A 15,715-nucleotide genomic window follows, 5' to 3' on the forward strand; every position below is an offset into this window, starting at 1 on the left:
CCATCTGTCCATCAAGTCTCTCCAAGTAAAATTCATGCAAACGCTTTCAAGCAGCTTCTTGGGTATAACAAGTCCTAGATGATACTGTACATCGACATGAAACATGAAGCAAAGTCTTGTGTCTAAAAATATTAAATTAAATATAATTAGCATTTCAAATAGTTTTCTTTGACTTTAGTTGACCTGTCGGTGGTGGGGGAAAAGTCCATGTCTGGGTGAATGTGTTTTCATTAGAGTTTGTATGGAATGCTCATTCTTAACACCATTTTAGATTGTCTTATTGTTGGGTGAAGCCAAAAGGAAATATAGATGTGTTGTTCTATACTATTCTATTCTACCTCACACAGGTAGAATGCTACACTAATTACAGTGACCTATAGACATGTGGTTGAATCTGCCTCTGTCTGGTTCTGCAGTGAAATACCTGGTCCCGTATCCACAAAGCACCTCAGAGTAGGAGTGCTGATCTAGGATCTGTCCCTATAATATTATTCACTATGATCTAAAGGACAAACTGATCCTAGATCAGCACTCCTACTGGGGTCCAAACTGAAGGGTGAAGTTAAGACATAAAACAGGACCTTGAGACGGGGTTAATGGTTAGGATCCCTAAGTTAAAGAGTTAATAATTTGTAGATGCAATAACCTGCCATCTTCCAGGCTGCCATTATTCTTCTGACAAGGTCACATTGTCCACAAAGTGTTCATGACAGGGTCAGGAGGGAAAGTTTACATCCTACAGGGTTTAACGGCCTGGTTCGTTCAAGTTTAAACCTCCTAAAGACCAGTGATGGAGTTTACACAAAAAGTATCCCTTTCCATAAATGAGGTTAAAATAAGGAATGAAGAGAGAGAGAACGAGTGTGTGTGTTTAAATCATGATCATTCTTAAATCTATGTGGAAATTAAGAGAAAAGGGACAAACAACACATGTAGAGTATTCTTAAAGAGGATTGAGGATAGGTTAGTATCCATTATGAATATGAGTGGTGAGAGATATGGACAGATATTTCATCCTAATATGAATAAGGCCGCACAGAAGAGACCAAGTGACTTTCCTTCATAAATATTTGAAGTTACAGAGACTAAAGTCCATTGTCACGCAATGGATTCAATCTACTTTATGAAGGCCGATAATCGTAAAACATTCAATAATGGGGACTCCGCCCCTCCATTCTATGTTACCATGGCAAAAAGTGCAGACGTCACGATCGAAAGGAACACTGTATATAAGTATTGGACCTTTTAATGAGACGGGGAGCTTGGATGCGTGTCCGGTAGGAGTGACACGTGTGGATAAGGGCGCATCCAGGGGCAATACATTTTTCAATTCGTTTTAAAGTAAATTGGGATTTGATTGTTCAATAAGTTTTTTTTCCTCCACAAACTGCAAACATGGGACGTGGAGTAAGTGCGCTTTTTCTTTCCATCTTCACATTCCAGCTCCTCCATGAAATGCTAATGTAGCCTAATTTAAGCAATTCTTAATTGTAGGCTACTTGTCAAAAGTGATATGGATTTAAAAAATATATATATAATACAGTCGAAGTTGTTTTCAAATTATCACATGTACGTAGTTGGCCGCATTTTTCTTTTTCAAAATGCCTGCGATGGGAGAGTGACTTCCGCATTTTGTACGCTGAACAAAAGTTGCTTTCTTAACGTGTCTTGATCCGAGTGTCAATTAGGGTTAAAAAATGTGTTGTTTTTAACATTGATACTGAAGATCCACAGGTTGGTTAGCTTGGATCTAGTCGCCAAGGAGAAAAGCTTGTAAACGCTACGATGATAGAATTGGCGGTGTAAGATAAGTTTGAAGATTGATACAATGTTTATTTTCATCATAGTAAACTGCCGCCAAGGTGGCTACAAATGTAGCGTGGTCTGTTTAAATTCGAGTTGCGGGAAGTGGAGGCAGACATGCTATCTTGTGACTTGTGTTACTTTGAGATACACGGCCATACAGTCTGTAGTCCACTTCTGAATATAAGTGATGGTCTTTCATGGTGACTTGTAACCCACTTGACTGAATTTTGTTCATCAATGAGAAATATAGGTAATATTCAGATACTTAATCAATTGGTTAAATGTAGTTGCGACTAGGCTGTTGCGAAAGTCTGTTCTTCATAAATTGAATAATAACCGTAGTCCACCCCATTCACAATATCAACCATGCGCCAAAGTCGTCAGTGTTTATTTTTTTTGTCATGCTCGTTGAAAGAATATCGTTTTATGTAGATGGCCTACATTGGAATAATTCACTTTGGCTGCTTAAAAGGATAGTTCTGGATTTGAGCAGGATGCCCTTATCTACTTCCCCAGAGTTAGACGAACTCGTGGATACCATTTTTATGTATACGTTCAGTTTGAAGGAAATTTCCAACTAGCGTTAGCGCAATGACTTGAAGTATATGTGAACACGCTAACACTAGTTAGCATTGGCTCACGAAAATACCTCGTAAGTTTCGTAATACTGGACGTAGAGACCCAACAATGGTATCCACGAGGTCATCTGACTCTGGGGGAAAATACCGAACTGTTCATTAATAACATTTGAGCAACTGCAAAATCTAAAAAAAAAAAATAAATGTATTCCACATAAAGCTTATTTGTTGTATATGGATTTGGCATATGGTTGTGTATGACATTTCTTGTGTAGCCTACATTCTGCTAATGTTCAGATAGGCCTACAATGTGTCTTTGGGAAGACCTACATCAACTACAGCCCCCTCATGTATTAATGAAAGTCACTGCTTTTAAAAAACAAACAATAGTTGTATTACATTTGATACAAATCTGTCCAAGACACATGAAATCTCCTAGTTGCTCCAATGAATTTCAATACACTAGATTTGTTGTATATTCCTCTCACTTCAAGGCATATTGTTCTAGACTTGTAGAATTAAGTGTTTTAGTTTAAATGGCCAATCTTTAGTCAATAGGGTTTTTGTCATCAAACCTATAAATAACTACATGCAATTTTATGGTGATGGAAAATGTATCAACTATTGGGGTGATTTTTATTTGATGTTTTATATATATTTTACAGCTACCTACCTGTGACTCCTGTATTTGGGTACTGTATGGCAGACTGGTGGGATATCGGGGAGGTTAATAGCATATAAAAGGCTTGCCACTCCCTGCTGGGCAACGGATCACACGGGCACAGTGATAAATGATGCATTCACAGCTACAGTAAGAGAGGGGTGATTAGAGAGACAGATTGGTTGTATGATGTGAATGCAGAGCAGCAAACCTCCGTGTTTTGGATTCTTTCCCTGTATGGTGGTGAACACTCTGCTCTGCCCCCACCCCTTCTGTCCTCTTCTCAGCGCTCCGGTCCAGTACACGCACAATAGGCACAGATGCTTGGACAGCCGGACTAATGATTTCCAGGAGACCACAGAGAGGAGGGGGGGAGGGGGGAGAATGAGGGTGGCATAGGGCTGGAGGGACCAAAGGGTTGGTTAGAGCAGTGAGGTGTATATGGAAGGGAGGCTGCTGTGAAGATGAGGCACCAGTTGCTGCATTGTCATTGTTCATAGGCTCCTGTTCAGGGGGAGCTGGCAGAGTTTTTCTGAACTTATTGAATGGCAGATGGAGGAAAAATTCAGTTTTTCTGTAATGAAATGGAAAATCAAGAGGTATGATAGTATTCAACTGCTCACTGTCAACAAATTGAAACGCCCAAAAGTTCCTTCCCGAAATGGAATACTATGGCTATTGTTTCCATCTCTCAAAATAAACTGTGATGATCTGAAAACAAGGCCGTTTTCCTGTAATGTTATTAGGGCGCATTCTTTCTTTGTTATTCCACTTCTTTTCTCGCCATCTTTCATCAAGGGGGGTCATTTGTTTTAAAGATTCCACCACTGAGTGTGATGGAAAGTGGCTTGTGGAAAATCTCTATTGTAAACAAATGAGGTCTAGAACATGTCCAAAACAAGGCCTTTTTATATGGTGAAGTAATTGGGGAATTCTTTTATTTCTCTCCAGTGTTCCATCTTTGAGCTACTATCAGGTTGTGGCCTCAGCTGACCATTCTTTCCCCCCAGGGGTCCACTGTGGAACCAAGAGACCTGCTCTCTAGCGCTCTTTAAAAAGAAAAAATGCTCTCTCTCTACTGAGGATTTCACATTCTTTCCGCTCGAGAGTCACTATGTATTAGGCATCCCTTTTGTCACACGCCACCCCATCTCTGTGACAGAGAACACATCTCACCCCCACTGCCCCTTTCTCTCTCCTGCTCGATCTCCCTCTCTGCTCGTTTGGCTTAGCTGCCTAAACATTATGGAGAGTTCCACACATTATTACACCTTCTGTTTCCTCCACTGTAATTTCTATTCCAACTGCCGAGGGAATTGTAAAAAAAAAAAAAAAGTTTGTCCCATAGGCCTTACTCACAATCGGCATTTCGCAATAGCCACGTGCGTTCTGTTCTAACCTACATTTCAGACTAGTGCAATAAAGGAAGTTGCATCCCATTGATTCGTATTCTGCTTTTAACTGTGGTTCCTGGGGTCTTAAGGAGAAACACAGGCATTCACCATCTTTTGTTCTGTGGGAAAACCGACTCTTCCAGTGGACGTGGTGGGAGTTTTAAATGCGTTTCTTGTGAATAAATGAACTTTTCTCTAAACTGGAGAGAAAAGGGGGAGGAGAGTAACACGTGACTCGGTCCATTCAGATATCTGAGAGGTGTGGTTATGTCGCCTGTAGCAACGGGGCAAAGTCCCAGGGCGAGGAGGAGCCAATATGCTTGAGTGGGCAGCTTTTGTATTTGGCACACGTACAGGAACAGAAGCAGGAATGGTGTTCACAGGAATTCGACCCTGGCTGTAAAATATGCACCCGCTCGACCGTCTCTTATGAACTTTTGTTGATCTGGCGGTGGTGTTGTTTTAGCGTAAAAGTGAGAGTCCCCTCATCTCACTGAGGCTCTGTTCTGTCTATCGCTGTTTTTGAGGACAGTTGTTCTTTCAAACTTTCTGTCCTCTTGGAAAGAGATGTCTTGCCGGTTTCACCCCCTTCTCCACCCACCCTGCGTTCTTGCACTCTTTCACACAGTTGTTTCTCTTTCTGTCCCAGACTAATTACACTCACTCCCATATGCAACGTTCATGAGAACAACGATTACGCAGTTGAATATACTACTCTGAACTATGGGAGAAATGGTATGCAGACCCAAGCCATGTTTACCACAGTGGTGTTGCTCCCACTCCCAGATCAAACCATTACAGTAATCCCATATAAGAATGCGGTAAGCCTGGCATCTTAAGTGTTTTGCTAAGAGGGTCTGAATAAATTCCGTGACTGTACAGTTTGTCCAAAATAAAGTCACTCTAAAGATATATATTTTTCATTATTGTTTTTACGTGGTTCTCTATAGAGGTACAAAGCCTCATTGTTCTCAGACTTGTAGTGGGACAACTGTTGTTTTTGCATGATTGGTCTTGTGAGAGATTCCACACAATTGCTGACATCCACACTTTTTCTTGTTTTCAGTGCAGTAGCTTCCTGTTTCGTTTGAGAGACAGCTGAGTAATACTTCCAAAACAGCATCCTCCCTTCCTTCGGTGTGGTAATAACAGATGTGTGCACTATTGGGAAAGTAAAAGGGATATTTCCAAAACTGGTAGGACCCCTTATGTTGGCTTCAGTTGTAACCAAACAACAAAGTTTAATTATCAGTAAAGCCCCTGTGACTTGGGGATCACATTCTGAACCAGGAACTGTCTTGCTTAAGAGTCAAGCAGCTTTTGTGTAACCTCATAGGGTCAAATCAAGAGAAGAATGTAGAGCTCTCTCCCCCACAGCCAAAACACTTCTGAACACCAGTAGAACCTGAATAATTTATGCTCGCTAACTGCCTTACCGATGTTTATCTGGTACTGTGCATTATCCTGTTGCCGCAGTGTCCCAACACCCTCCCCTTTTCAGCCGTCTAGCTGACGCATTCTTCAACAGGTCTTTGTCCTCTTCCCAAAAGTGACCTATTTGATAATGGAGAAAGGGAAGAGTGAATGAACAATGTGTTTGCAGAAGGTGAGGTGCCAGGGTTATTTTGGACTTTCACAATGAGATGACTCAGAGGAAGAAAGTTCTGTGTGTATTCAAGACAAACCGAGCCAATGGTATGCATCTTTTCCCCTCTGGAGAGTTCATTTAGCCCCGATTCTGGACAAAGTATTGTGACCTAGGGCCTTATAGTCTCACATTCCTGGATTGCAGTGGAGTATGTTGAAATGACCCTCGGCCCCACCCCTCCCACAGCTCTCCTTAATGACGCAGTTGTGCAAAGTGACGGTCTGTGACATGATTGTTCATTAAGCATTCCTCATGAACTTCACAGATGCCATTTTCAAACATCGGAGTTTCTTCTGCTGAGTAGTGAAAGTAATTGTGCTATCTAGCACAGGTCGTAGACTCTAAAAGGTGAAAGCCTACCGGGTGATAGTCCAAAAGGGACAGCCACAACTATCTTTGTATTTGTTGCACCATACCTGTCTAGGTCACGTTTGTTTTGTAAATGATAACTGGGCTTACGTTCAGTAGAACAATGCTACATCAATAACCCACAAGTTGTTGGGTGACTTCTGGTAAGTCATTTGTAACGGAAAAGTAGCATTTTTATCCTTTATTCAAATGAGCGAGTCTCTCTCATTGACTCAATGAATTACCTTTCATACCTCTTACAAGAGTTGGGCCCCCAGACAGGTTTTATTCATACCTCAGAAACACTATGGGAAACTAAGCAGATTCTGCATCAGGGGCTTGAGTTGGGTGAAGATTTTATTTTCTCGGGCAGAGCTTTAAAGGGCCTCTTTCTACCTATTTTATTATATGTTAGTATATATATTTTTTTCTTATCTCTCCTAACAATCTCTTCTTGACCTCTCTGTAGGAAGGACGGGAACAGTATGAGCTGGCGGCGACCTCTGAGCAGGGAGGCAAGAAGAAGAATGCCAAGGCCATGAAGAAGGAGAGGGACATGGATGAGTTGAAAAAGGAAGTTGATCTGGTGAGTCAGCTTCTCTCACTTTCATTCTCTTTCAGGACCTGGGAAGTTCATCTTTAAATCACAAGTCTTGGTCACTCGTGTGTTGATGTCACTGACTTGGTGTCAAGCTTGGCGCTGCATGTAATGTACTGTATGTTTATCTCGATGGTGCGGAAGTGCAGTGCAATACGATTGCCAGTGACATGTTCCTAATCTCTGTCCCATAGGATGACCATAAACTGACCCTGGATGAGCTCAACCGCAAATACGGCACTGACCTTAGTAGGGTAAGTCTGGAGCTTCACTGATTTTCATTTCAGTTGGCGATTCATTCATCTCCCCTGCACTGTTTTCTGTTAACACATTAGTTGTTTATCGACCACAGCTGGAAGGCAATTCAGCTCGGTTCTCCTCAATTCGAATAGTTTCAATTATTTAATAGAAAAATTAAGTCAAGTGATGGACCTCAAAGTTCTGCTCAAGTTATGGGTTTCGGACTCTTGGGATCTCTTCCAATTATTAAACCGTGGAAGAAGGGGGTCATCATAGGCTTGGATGTGACAAATATCCAAGGCAATACGACAGCTGCTTTATCCCTCTTTTACATTCATACAAATGGACTCTTGATCATGATTGGGAGATCAAGGGGAATAGTAGATTACCGCCTCCAAACCTAGCAGCGCAGCCGAGTGGTCCTTTTGAATAATTCACAAGCAGCAGGCTCATAGCACCTCAGCCCAGATTTAGGATGCGCTCAATCCCAGCAGAGTAGATGGCACTGTTTTCATTGTTTGCAGCGAGTTGCCTGGCAACTGTCAGCACCTCGACTCTCTCCAGAGCCCCATTGACTTGTTTCTCTGTTCTCTTCCTTATGTGAAATTAGAGTTATGACTTGGCCCTGCAGTGTCTCTGTCTGCCAGTGACAGACCTCGTAGAGAGATTATTGTGTTGACAATTTGCTTCCTCTCTCCTTATCACGTGCCGTGAGAGAGAATCTCAAGAATGGAGGGGGGGTACCCAGATATGCCCGACTATAGCAACATACTTGATTTAAAAAAGCAAGGGTCGATAATGGTATACCCTTAAAAGGTTGGGTGGGAGGGAAGCACCCATTTATTTTACAATTAAGTATCCTCCTACAGCATCTTAATTTGAGGTCTCGACATGTAAAGTAACAACCAATTTTGTATTTCCTCAGGGATTATCCAGTGCTAAGGCTGCCGAGAACCTTGCCCGTGATGGCCCCAATTCCCTGACCCCTCCTCCCACTACCCCTGAGTGGGTGAAGTTCTGCAAGCAGATGTTTGGCGGGTTCTCCATGCTGCTGTGGACTGGTGCTCTCCTCTGCTTCCTGGCCTACGGAATCCAGGCAGCCATGGAGGATGAGCCGGCCAATGATAACGTAAGATTCCAAGATGAAGAATGTTGATTTTATTGACATTGTGATGGAATTGAAAGCAGATGATGCTTGGGTTTTGTAGTTCTTTTGTACTGGTGTTTGTGCGGGGGAGTTAACTTAATTTTAACACGTTCTGCATCTTTGTCCCACACAGTTGTACCTGGGGGTTGTACTCTCTGCTGTTGTCATTGTTACTGGCTGTTTCTCCTACTACCAAGAGGCCAAGAGCTCAAAGATCATGGACTCCTTTAAGAACCTGGTCCCACAGGTACTAGCTGTTTTAGAAACACTTCTTTTGAAGGTGTCCCCCCCCCCCCCCCCCCCCCCCCCCTTATTGTTACATTCAAAGATTCATCTTGTGTCCTCTACCTTGTAGCAAGCCCTGGTTGTCCGTGACGGTGAGAAGATGAACATCAACGCTCAACAAGTGGTGGTTGGAGATCTGGTGGAGGTGAAAGGTGGAGATAGGATTCCTGCCGATTTGCGAATCATCTCTGCCAGCGGTTGCAAAGTGGGTACTTTAAAATCCTCTTGCTCCAAATACGTCACGTTCCACCCATGTCCGTGCCATTCATTATTGTATTAATCTAATTCCCTCCCCACTTAGGTGGACAACTCCTCCCTCACTGGTGAATCTGAGCCCCAGACACGTACTCCGGACTACTCCAATGACAACCCCCTGGAGACAAGGAACATTGCCTTCTTCTCTACCAACTGTGTTGAAGGTACTTTGCTCAGATGAGAAACAAACCAAATAAAAATAAATTCTGCCCAGGGACCACAGATTTAAAAAATAGCAATCTAGCTAAATCTGGTACAAGGGCATGTTGTACATGGTCCCTGGCAAATAAATAAAACAAACCAAACCATGACTGGGCTATCTTTGATGAAGTCCTGTTGCTGTATAAATTATGTCCACCATTTCTGAGGTTGAATCAATGTCAACTGCTGTTACACAGTAGTCAATATGATGGCATGATTGTTAAATGAAATCTGCACGTTATTTCCTGCAGGAACTGCCAGAGGTATTGTCATCAACACTGGTGACCGCACTGTTATGGGTCGTATTGCTACCCTCGCCTCTGGCCTGGAAGTCGGACGTACCCCAATCTCCATTGAAATTGAGCACTTCATCCACATCATCACCGGTGTGGCCGTCTTTCTGGGCATGTCTTTCTTTGTCCTGTCCCTCATCCTCGGATACTCTTGGCTGGAAGCTGTCATCTTCCTCATCGGAATCATTGTCGCTAATGTGCCTGAGGGTCTCCTGGCCACTGTAACTGTGAGTACGGTCTTTCGGGAGTGCTTTCCCCCCCAAACACTTCACATATGGCTCCAGAAACCAGTACATTGCCAATTTTGTTCGACAGACATGTTGAGTGGCTTTTGGCTTTCTCCGTAGGTGTGTTTAACTCTGACTGCCAAGCGTATGGCCAAGAAGAACTGCCTGGTGAAGAATCTCGAAGCTGTTGAGACCTTGGGCTCCACCTCCACCATTTGCTCTGACAAGACCGGAACCCTGACTCAGAACAGAATGACCGTGGCTCACATGTGGTTCGACAACCAGATCCATGAGGCTGACACCACAGAGAACCAGAGTGGTACCTCCTTTGACAGGAGCTCTGCCACCTGGGCTGCCCTGGCTAGAGTCGCTGGCCTGTGTAACCGTGCCGTCTTCCTGGCAGAACAGAGCGGTATTCCTATCCTTAAAGTAAGTGTCTCATTTCCCCAGAGTGAATTGACAACAGTATACACATGGAGCTATCGACAGGAGTTCAGCATGTAATGCCTCTAAAAAGGCTCAACAAGGGTGTCTTTCACCTTATGTAATTCCTCTCCTGTTGCCTGAATGCCTCATATTGCCTCAGCCCTCGCAATCCCCTGGAATATAACCTCTCCCTCCGTTAATCATCTCACCTTGGACTAGCTGTGATTACCACACTTAATTTCACCCCTTATTTTCAGTTTCTCTTTGTCACTGTCTGAGCCTGGTAGAAGACAAAATCTTCAAAGATTTCCTTTTCATTAAATCTGTTTAAATTGATGGCGGGCATTTTAATGTCTTAGGCCACATAAGGATATACCAGGTCCTCGGAAGTGCTAGTGTGTGAAAGAATGTGCGGCATACCACGTCCACTTCATCTGCCTACTCGTTTCCCTCTCACAGAGAGATGTGGCTGGTGATGCCTCAGAGTCTGCCCTGCTGAAGTGTATTGAGCTGTGCTGTGGGTCTGTGCAAGGCATGAGAGACCAGTACACCAAGGTTGCTGAGATCCCATTCAACTCCACCAACAAATACCAGGTAGGTCAATGGCACGGTAGCACCATGCAACATGAAATAAGGGGATATGTTTCACTGTAAGTCTTTGAAAACCCTTCCCTTTAGCACAGAGATCAACATTGTTATGCCTACTCTGGTAATCTGTTTTCAAAATGGCTGCTCCTATAATTTTATCCTTTAGCTCTCAGTTCACCTGAACAAGAATGAGGGTGAGTCCAAGCATCTGCTGGTGATGAAGGGAGCCCCTGAGAGGATCCTGGACCGCTGCTCCACCATTTTGATCCAGGGCAAAGAACAGCCTCTGGATGACGAGATGAAGGACTCTTTCCAGAACGCCTACATGGAACTGGGTGGTCTGGGAGAGCGAGTGCTGGGTAATAGTCATTTATTTCAGTCATCACTAGCCAATACTACTGGATTTTTTTCCCATCTGTGTTTTCAAATGATCCAATGTGAGGTGTAAAATTGCGCGTTTGCTCCTTTTTTCAATTCACAATTTTGTATCTGTCTAGGGTTCTGTCATTTCCAGCTCCCTGATGACCAGTTCGCTGAGGGCTTCCAGTTCGATTGTGAAGAGGTGAACTTCCCAACTGAGAATCTGTGCTTCGTTGGCCTAATGTCCATGATTGACCCTCCCCGTGCTGCTGTGCCTGACGCTGTAGGAAAGTGCAGGAGTGCTGGAATCAAGGTATGGCAATATCATACTAAACACAAGACTCTTCAGTCAATCCACATAGCAGCCACTGTGATCAGACCACTCCTCTTCCCTTCCTTCCTTTAGGTTATCATGGTCACTGGTGATCATCCCATCACTGCTAAAGCCATTGCCAAGGGTGTGGGCATCATTTCTGAAGGAAATGAGACTGTTGAAGACATTGCTGCTCGTCTGAACATTCCAGTCAATGAAGTTGACCCTAGGTAATACAACAAATATTTAAGTTCTGTAATTGGAAACAACTGTTAAACTCCTGCAGTTTCTCTACATTTTTCATTTTTGAAGGCCTTCTCCCAAAGATTTCATTCAGGCTTGAATGTCAGGTCCTTTTCATGAGTGCTTATAGACATTATAGAAATGTCTTCATATCAATGCGATTTTCCATAAATAAAGGGTACATTTTTCCCAGGGATGCCAAGGCCTGTGTGGTCCATGGTGGTGACCTCAAGGACCTGAGCGCTGAACAGTTGGACGACATCCTGAAATATCACACAGAGATTGTGTTTGCCAGAACCTCTCCTCAGCAGAAGCTTATTATCGTGGAGGGCTGCCAGCGCCAGGTAATATTCAGCTCAACTTAAAGACACTAGGCCTATCTCACGAGAGGTAAACAGTGACTGTAGCGTAGATAAATTCCTTTCAAATTAAAAATGTGTTTACCAGTTTTCTCTCTCTAGACTTCTCTCTCCATAGACTCAAACACCTCTCCTCCTTATCCACAGGGTGCTATTGTAGCTGTGACAGGTGATGGTGTGAACGATTCTCCTGCTCTGAAGAAGGCTGACATCGGTGTTGCTATGGGTATCTCTGGATCGGATGTATCCAAGCAGGCTGCCGACATGATCCTCCTGGATGACAACTTTGCCTCCATCGTGACTGGTGTCGAAGAAGGTAGAAGCAGCATTTCAGTGGATTTAGAATGTTTGGGGTTCCTTCTATTCTGCATTATTTTCACTAACGTTATGTATGTACCTTTCCTAGGCCGTCTGATCTTTGACAACTTGAAGAAGTCCATCGCCTACACCCTGACCAGTAACATTCCAGAAATCACACCCTTCCTCTTCTTCATCATTGCAAACATTCCACTGCCCCTAGGAACCGTCACCATCCTCTGTATCGACTTGGGAACTGACATGGTAAGGAATTTGTATATTTAAAAAAAAAAAAAAAATTCTAAATCTTTGTTTACCGTTCAGTTTTATTCTAATTGTTGAAATCGTCCTCAACTTTGCAGGTCCCCGCCATCTCCCTGGCCTACGAAGCTGCTGAGAGTGACATCATGAAGAGACAGCCCAGAAACTCCAAAACAGACAAACTGGTGAATGAAAGACTTATCAGCATAGCCTACGGTCAAATCGGTAAGACCGCTTTTCACAAAGCCTGACTTGCGCAAAACAAAGTATTTTCATTCTTAGATGAAAGATTAACATCTCATACACCTCAAACTGGATTCTAACTCTTAAGTTGACTGGGTGGTTTTGGGATCAGCTGGAAGTGGGGTATGCGCCAGAAATAGCCTCCCTGGTGATAAGAGAAGGGGTCTCTGAGTGATTATGGGATGTCTCTGGCTCAAGAGTTTCACACTTTGGTGATGGAGCCAAAAATAGGTTTAAACCAGAGGTTTCCACGTGAGCGGGACTTTCCTTAAGAGGAAACACTGATATGGACAGCATTCACATACTGTTGCATCATGTCATGGGTCGCGAACCTCTCCCACCAACGTGATACTCCTTGGGAATCACTGTAGGGTGGCAGGTAGCCTAGCGGTTAGTGTTGGCCCAGTAACTGAAAGTTCGCTGGTTCGAATACCTGAGCCGACAAGGTGAAAAATCTGTCGCCACCCCCTTGAGCAAGGCAGTTAACCTTAATAAGCTCCAGGAGCACCCTACTACTATGGCTGACCCTGTAAAACAACACATTCTCCTGCACCTATCCGGTGTATGTGACAATCAAACTTGAAAACATTTTTTTATGGAGATTGATGCAACATAGAAAACCAACAGACAGAATGACATGGATAGAATCTGATACAAATGCACCCATCTGGCTCCCCATCTCTCCACAGGTATGATCCAGGCTTTGGCTGGGTTCTTCACATACTTTGTGATCCTTGCTGAGAATGGGTTCTTACCCTCTAGACTGCTAGGTATTCGTGTGGACTGGGACAACAAATTTTGCAATGACCTGGAGGATAGCTATGGCCAGCAGTGGGTGAGTATGCAGACACCAATGTGCTTTTCACAAGCCTTGTTGATTGTAGATGATTAGTTGACTGTGTTTTGACTGTTTCTCCCTCTGTTGCTGACTGTTTCCCACAGACTTATGAACAGAGAAAGATTGTGGAGTTCACCTGCCACACAGCATTCTTTGCCAGTATTGTAGTTGTACAGTGGGCTGATTTGATCATCTGTAAGACCAGGAGGAACTCAGTCTTCCAACAAGGAATGAGGTGGGTTCAGTGGCCATTTTGAAGAGCATCGGCTGTTAGTTTTACTTGATTTTAAATGCTGCTTCTGTCCTCCTCAGGAACAAGATTCTCATCTTCGGCCTGTTTGAGGAGACCGCCCTGGCCGCCTTCCTGTCCTACTGTCCTGGGATGGGCATCGCCCTCAGAATGTACCCACTCAAGTAAGTAAAGACCCTTCAGTTAGGTACACTTCATCTCTTAATTTTTTATTTTTTTTAGTACCAAAAATACTTAACTCTAAGAGGACTTCTATTAAGCTTAGCTATGTGTTGCTTAAAATGTTAAGGTCTGTTCTTGACGCGTTCTGGTCTGGAGTCATTTCAGTTCTGTTATTTTTGTTTTATGTTTTGTTTTTCTTTTCTCCTTAGACCCAGCTGGTGGTTCTGCGCCTTCCCATACTCTCTCCTCATCTTTATTTATGATGAAATCCGAAAACTGATCATCCGACGCAGCCCAGGAGGTGAGGCTAAATCCCTTTAGTTATTACTGTGACGATCTGTAGTACTTGTTCATACAAGTTCTCAGTTTGGCTCTCAAAACCACAAGCTTTTCCCTCGTTCTCAGGAAGATAGTAAGGCTGCATATTTAGGTAGCTTTACTATCTGGCAAACAAGCAAAGTCTGTAAATCTTTAGTGCATCTGAAAAATATGCTGCTGCTTAGTCAGTGCAAGACAGTGGACACAGACAAGTTTGGGAGTCTAGTTCACTCCATTGACAACAGCTGATGTAAAAAGGGCTTTATAAAATACATTTGATGTGAGTAAACCGGTATGCTATCAGAGACTAAGTTGATGTGAAAGACGTCGGTCACTTGACTGTCTTCCTCAGTGATCGTCTGAACCACACACGGATAGTTAACACGATTTATGTATGCTACAGCCTTCCTTAGTCCACCTGTTTTACCAGAGGTAATTGATCTCTAAATCCTGTTTTCCATCTTCTCTGTTTTAGGTTGGGTGGAGAGGGAGACGTACTACTAGAAAGCATCCCGTGTGCATCGCCCAAGTTCTTGCATGGTTGTCTTGCTGCTCGGAATTTTAAGTTCTGTAAAATGTGGATGTGTTTTTATATAGGGAATGCGTGATACTAAAACACTGAGATCGAGATGATGAACCAAGACATTTGACATTGTGTGCCTTGTTTCTGGAACAGGACCAATTTTATACATGTTTTTAACAGTAATATAAATAAACTTTCAGTCAGCTCCCACTTTGGTGTGTATGGTTTGTGCATGTGTGCTTGCACGTTTCCTCATTGCAACTTGGAGACTTTCCAGAATAAACACAGCATCAACAGATCTTCAGGTCCTTCTTTTCCTATCCTTCCTGGAGATTATCTCTGTTTTAACCATGAACACTGCTATCAGTGTGCAGTCAACGAACACCAGCTAGTTGTTCACTGTCATTGTAGTACAGAATGTAGACTGTATTTCATGTCACCTTTTGACCCATTCACAACACACACTTTGTTATCCATCTACTGCCTGACATTAAACACTAGCAAGCCTGTGTCAGAGCAACCGTCTATCAGAAGCACAAGGCAAGACTTATCAACTGGCAGCACTTGAGTATAAAAACCCTGCTGATAACATTGTGGCTTAATATGTATATTTCATTCAAACCCGCTGTATAACGCTTACAGTAGCAATGCTCTCCTGTGGGTGGGTGTTTACAAAATAAATATATTTTTAAAATAAAGTAGCTATGGAATGCCTGATCCAATATCCACCCACTAGTGGTGAACCCCTAGTCCTACTGACGGCATGACGACGAGAAGGAGAACTCCTGATTTCTCTCAACATCCCTCCTATGTAAACACTGCAGGTAGCCTAGTGGTTAGAGCGTTGGACTAG

The 15,715-nt window shown here is 43.3% G+C and overlaps 1 protein-coding gene across 1 annotated transcript; it reads left to right on the forward strand.

Moving 5' to 3' along the window:
- Window positions 1-1,174: 1,174 nt before the first annotated feature.
- On the forward strand, window positions 1,175-15,072 carry LOC110495657 (sodium/potassium-transporting ATPase subunit alpha-1). The gene is made up of 22 exons (XM_021570998.2): window positions 1,175-1,407; window positions 6,905-7,021; window positions 7,228-7,287; window positions 8,199-8,402; window positions 8,554-8,667; window positions 8,776-8,910; window positions 9,007-9,124; window positions 9,413-9,681; window positions 9,802-10,110; window positions 10,567-10,701; window positions 10,862-11,054; window positions 11,193-11,368; window positions 11,462-11,598; window positions 11,805-11,955; window positions 12,118-12,286; window positions 12,377-12,531; window positions 12,630-12,753; window positions 13,461-13,606; window positions 13,714-13,844; window positions 13,922-14,023; window positions 14,231-14,322; window positions 14,815-15,072. The coding sequence occupies exons 1-22, from the start codon at window positions 1,396-1,398 to the stop codon at window positions 14,841-14,843; spliced, it is 3,078 nt and encodes a 1,025-aa protein (XP_021426673.2). The 5' UTR covers window positions 1,175-1,395; the 3' UTR covers window positions 14,844-15,072.
- Window positions 15,073-15,715: the final 643 nt, after the last annotated feature.

This window comes from Oncorhynchus mykiss, chromosome 18, assembly GCF_013265735.2.
Source record: "Oncorhynchus mykiss isolate Arlee chromosome 18, USDA_OmykA_1.1, whole genome shotgun sequence".
Lineage (NCBI taxonomy): Eukaryota > Metazoa > Chordata > Actinopteri > Salmoniformes > Salmonidae > Oncorhynchus > Oncorhynchus mykiss.

What these genes read in the sequence shown, in the direction of transcription:
- LOC110495657 (XM_021570998.2), top strand. An exon ending in TGAAAAAGGAAGTTGATCTG is followed by an intron (nt 7,022 to 7,227) that starts GTGAGTCAGCTT and finishes TCTGTCCCATAG; the next exon opens with GATGACCATAAACTGACCCT. An exon ending in TCTCTGCCAGCGGTTGCAAA is followed by an intron (nt 8,911 to 9,006) that starts GTGGGTACTTTA and finishes CTCCCCACTTAG; the next exon opens with GTGGACAACTCCTCCCTCAC.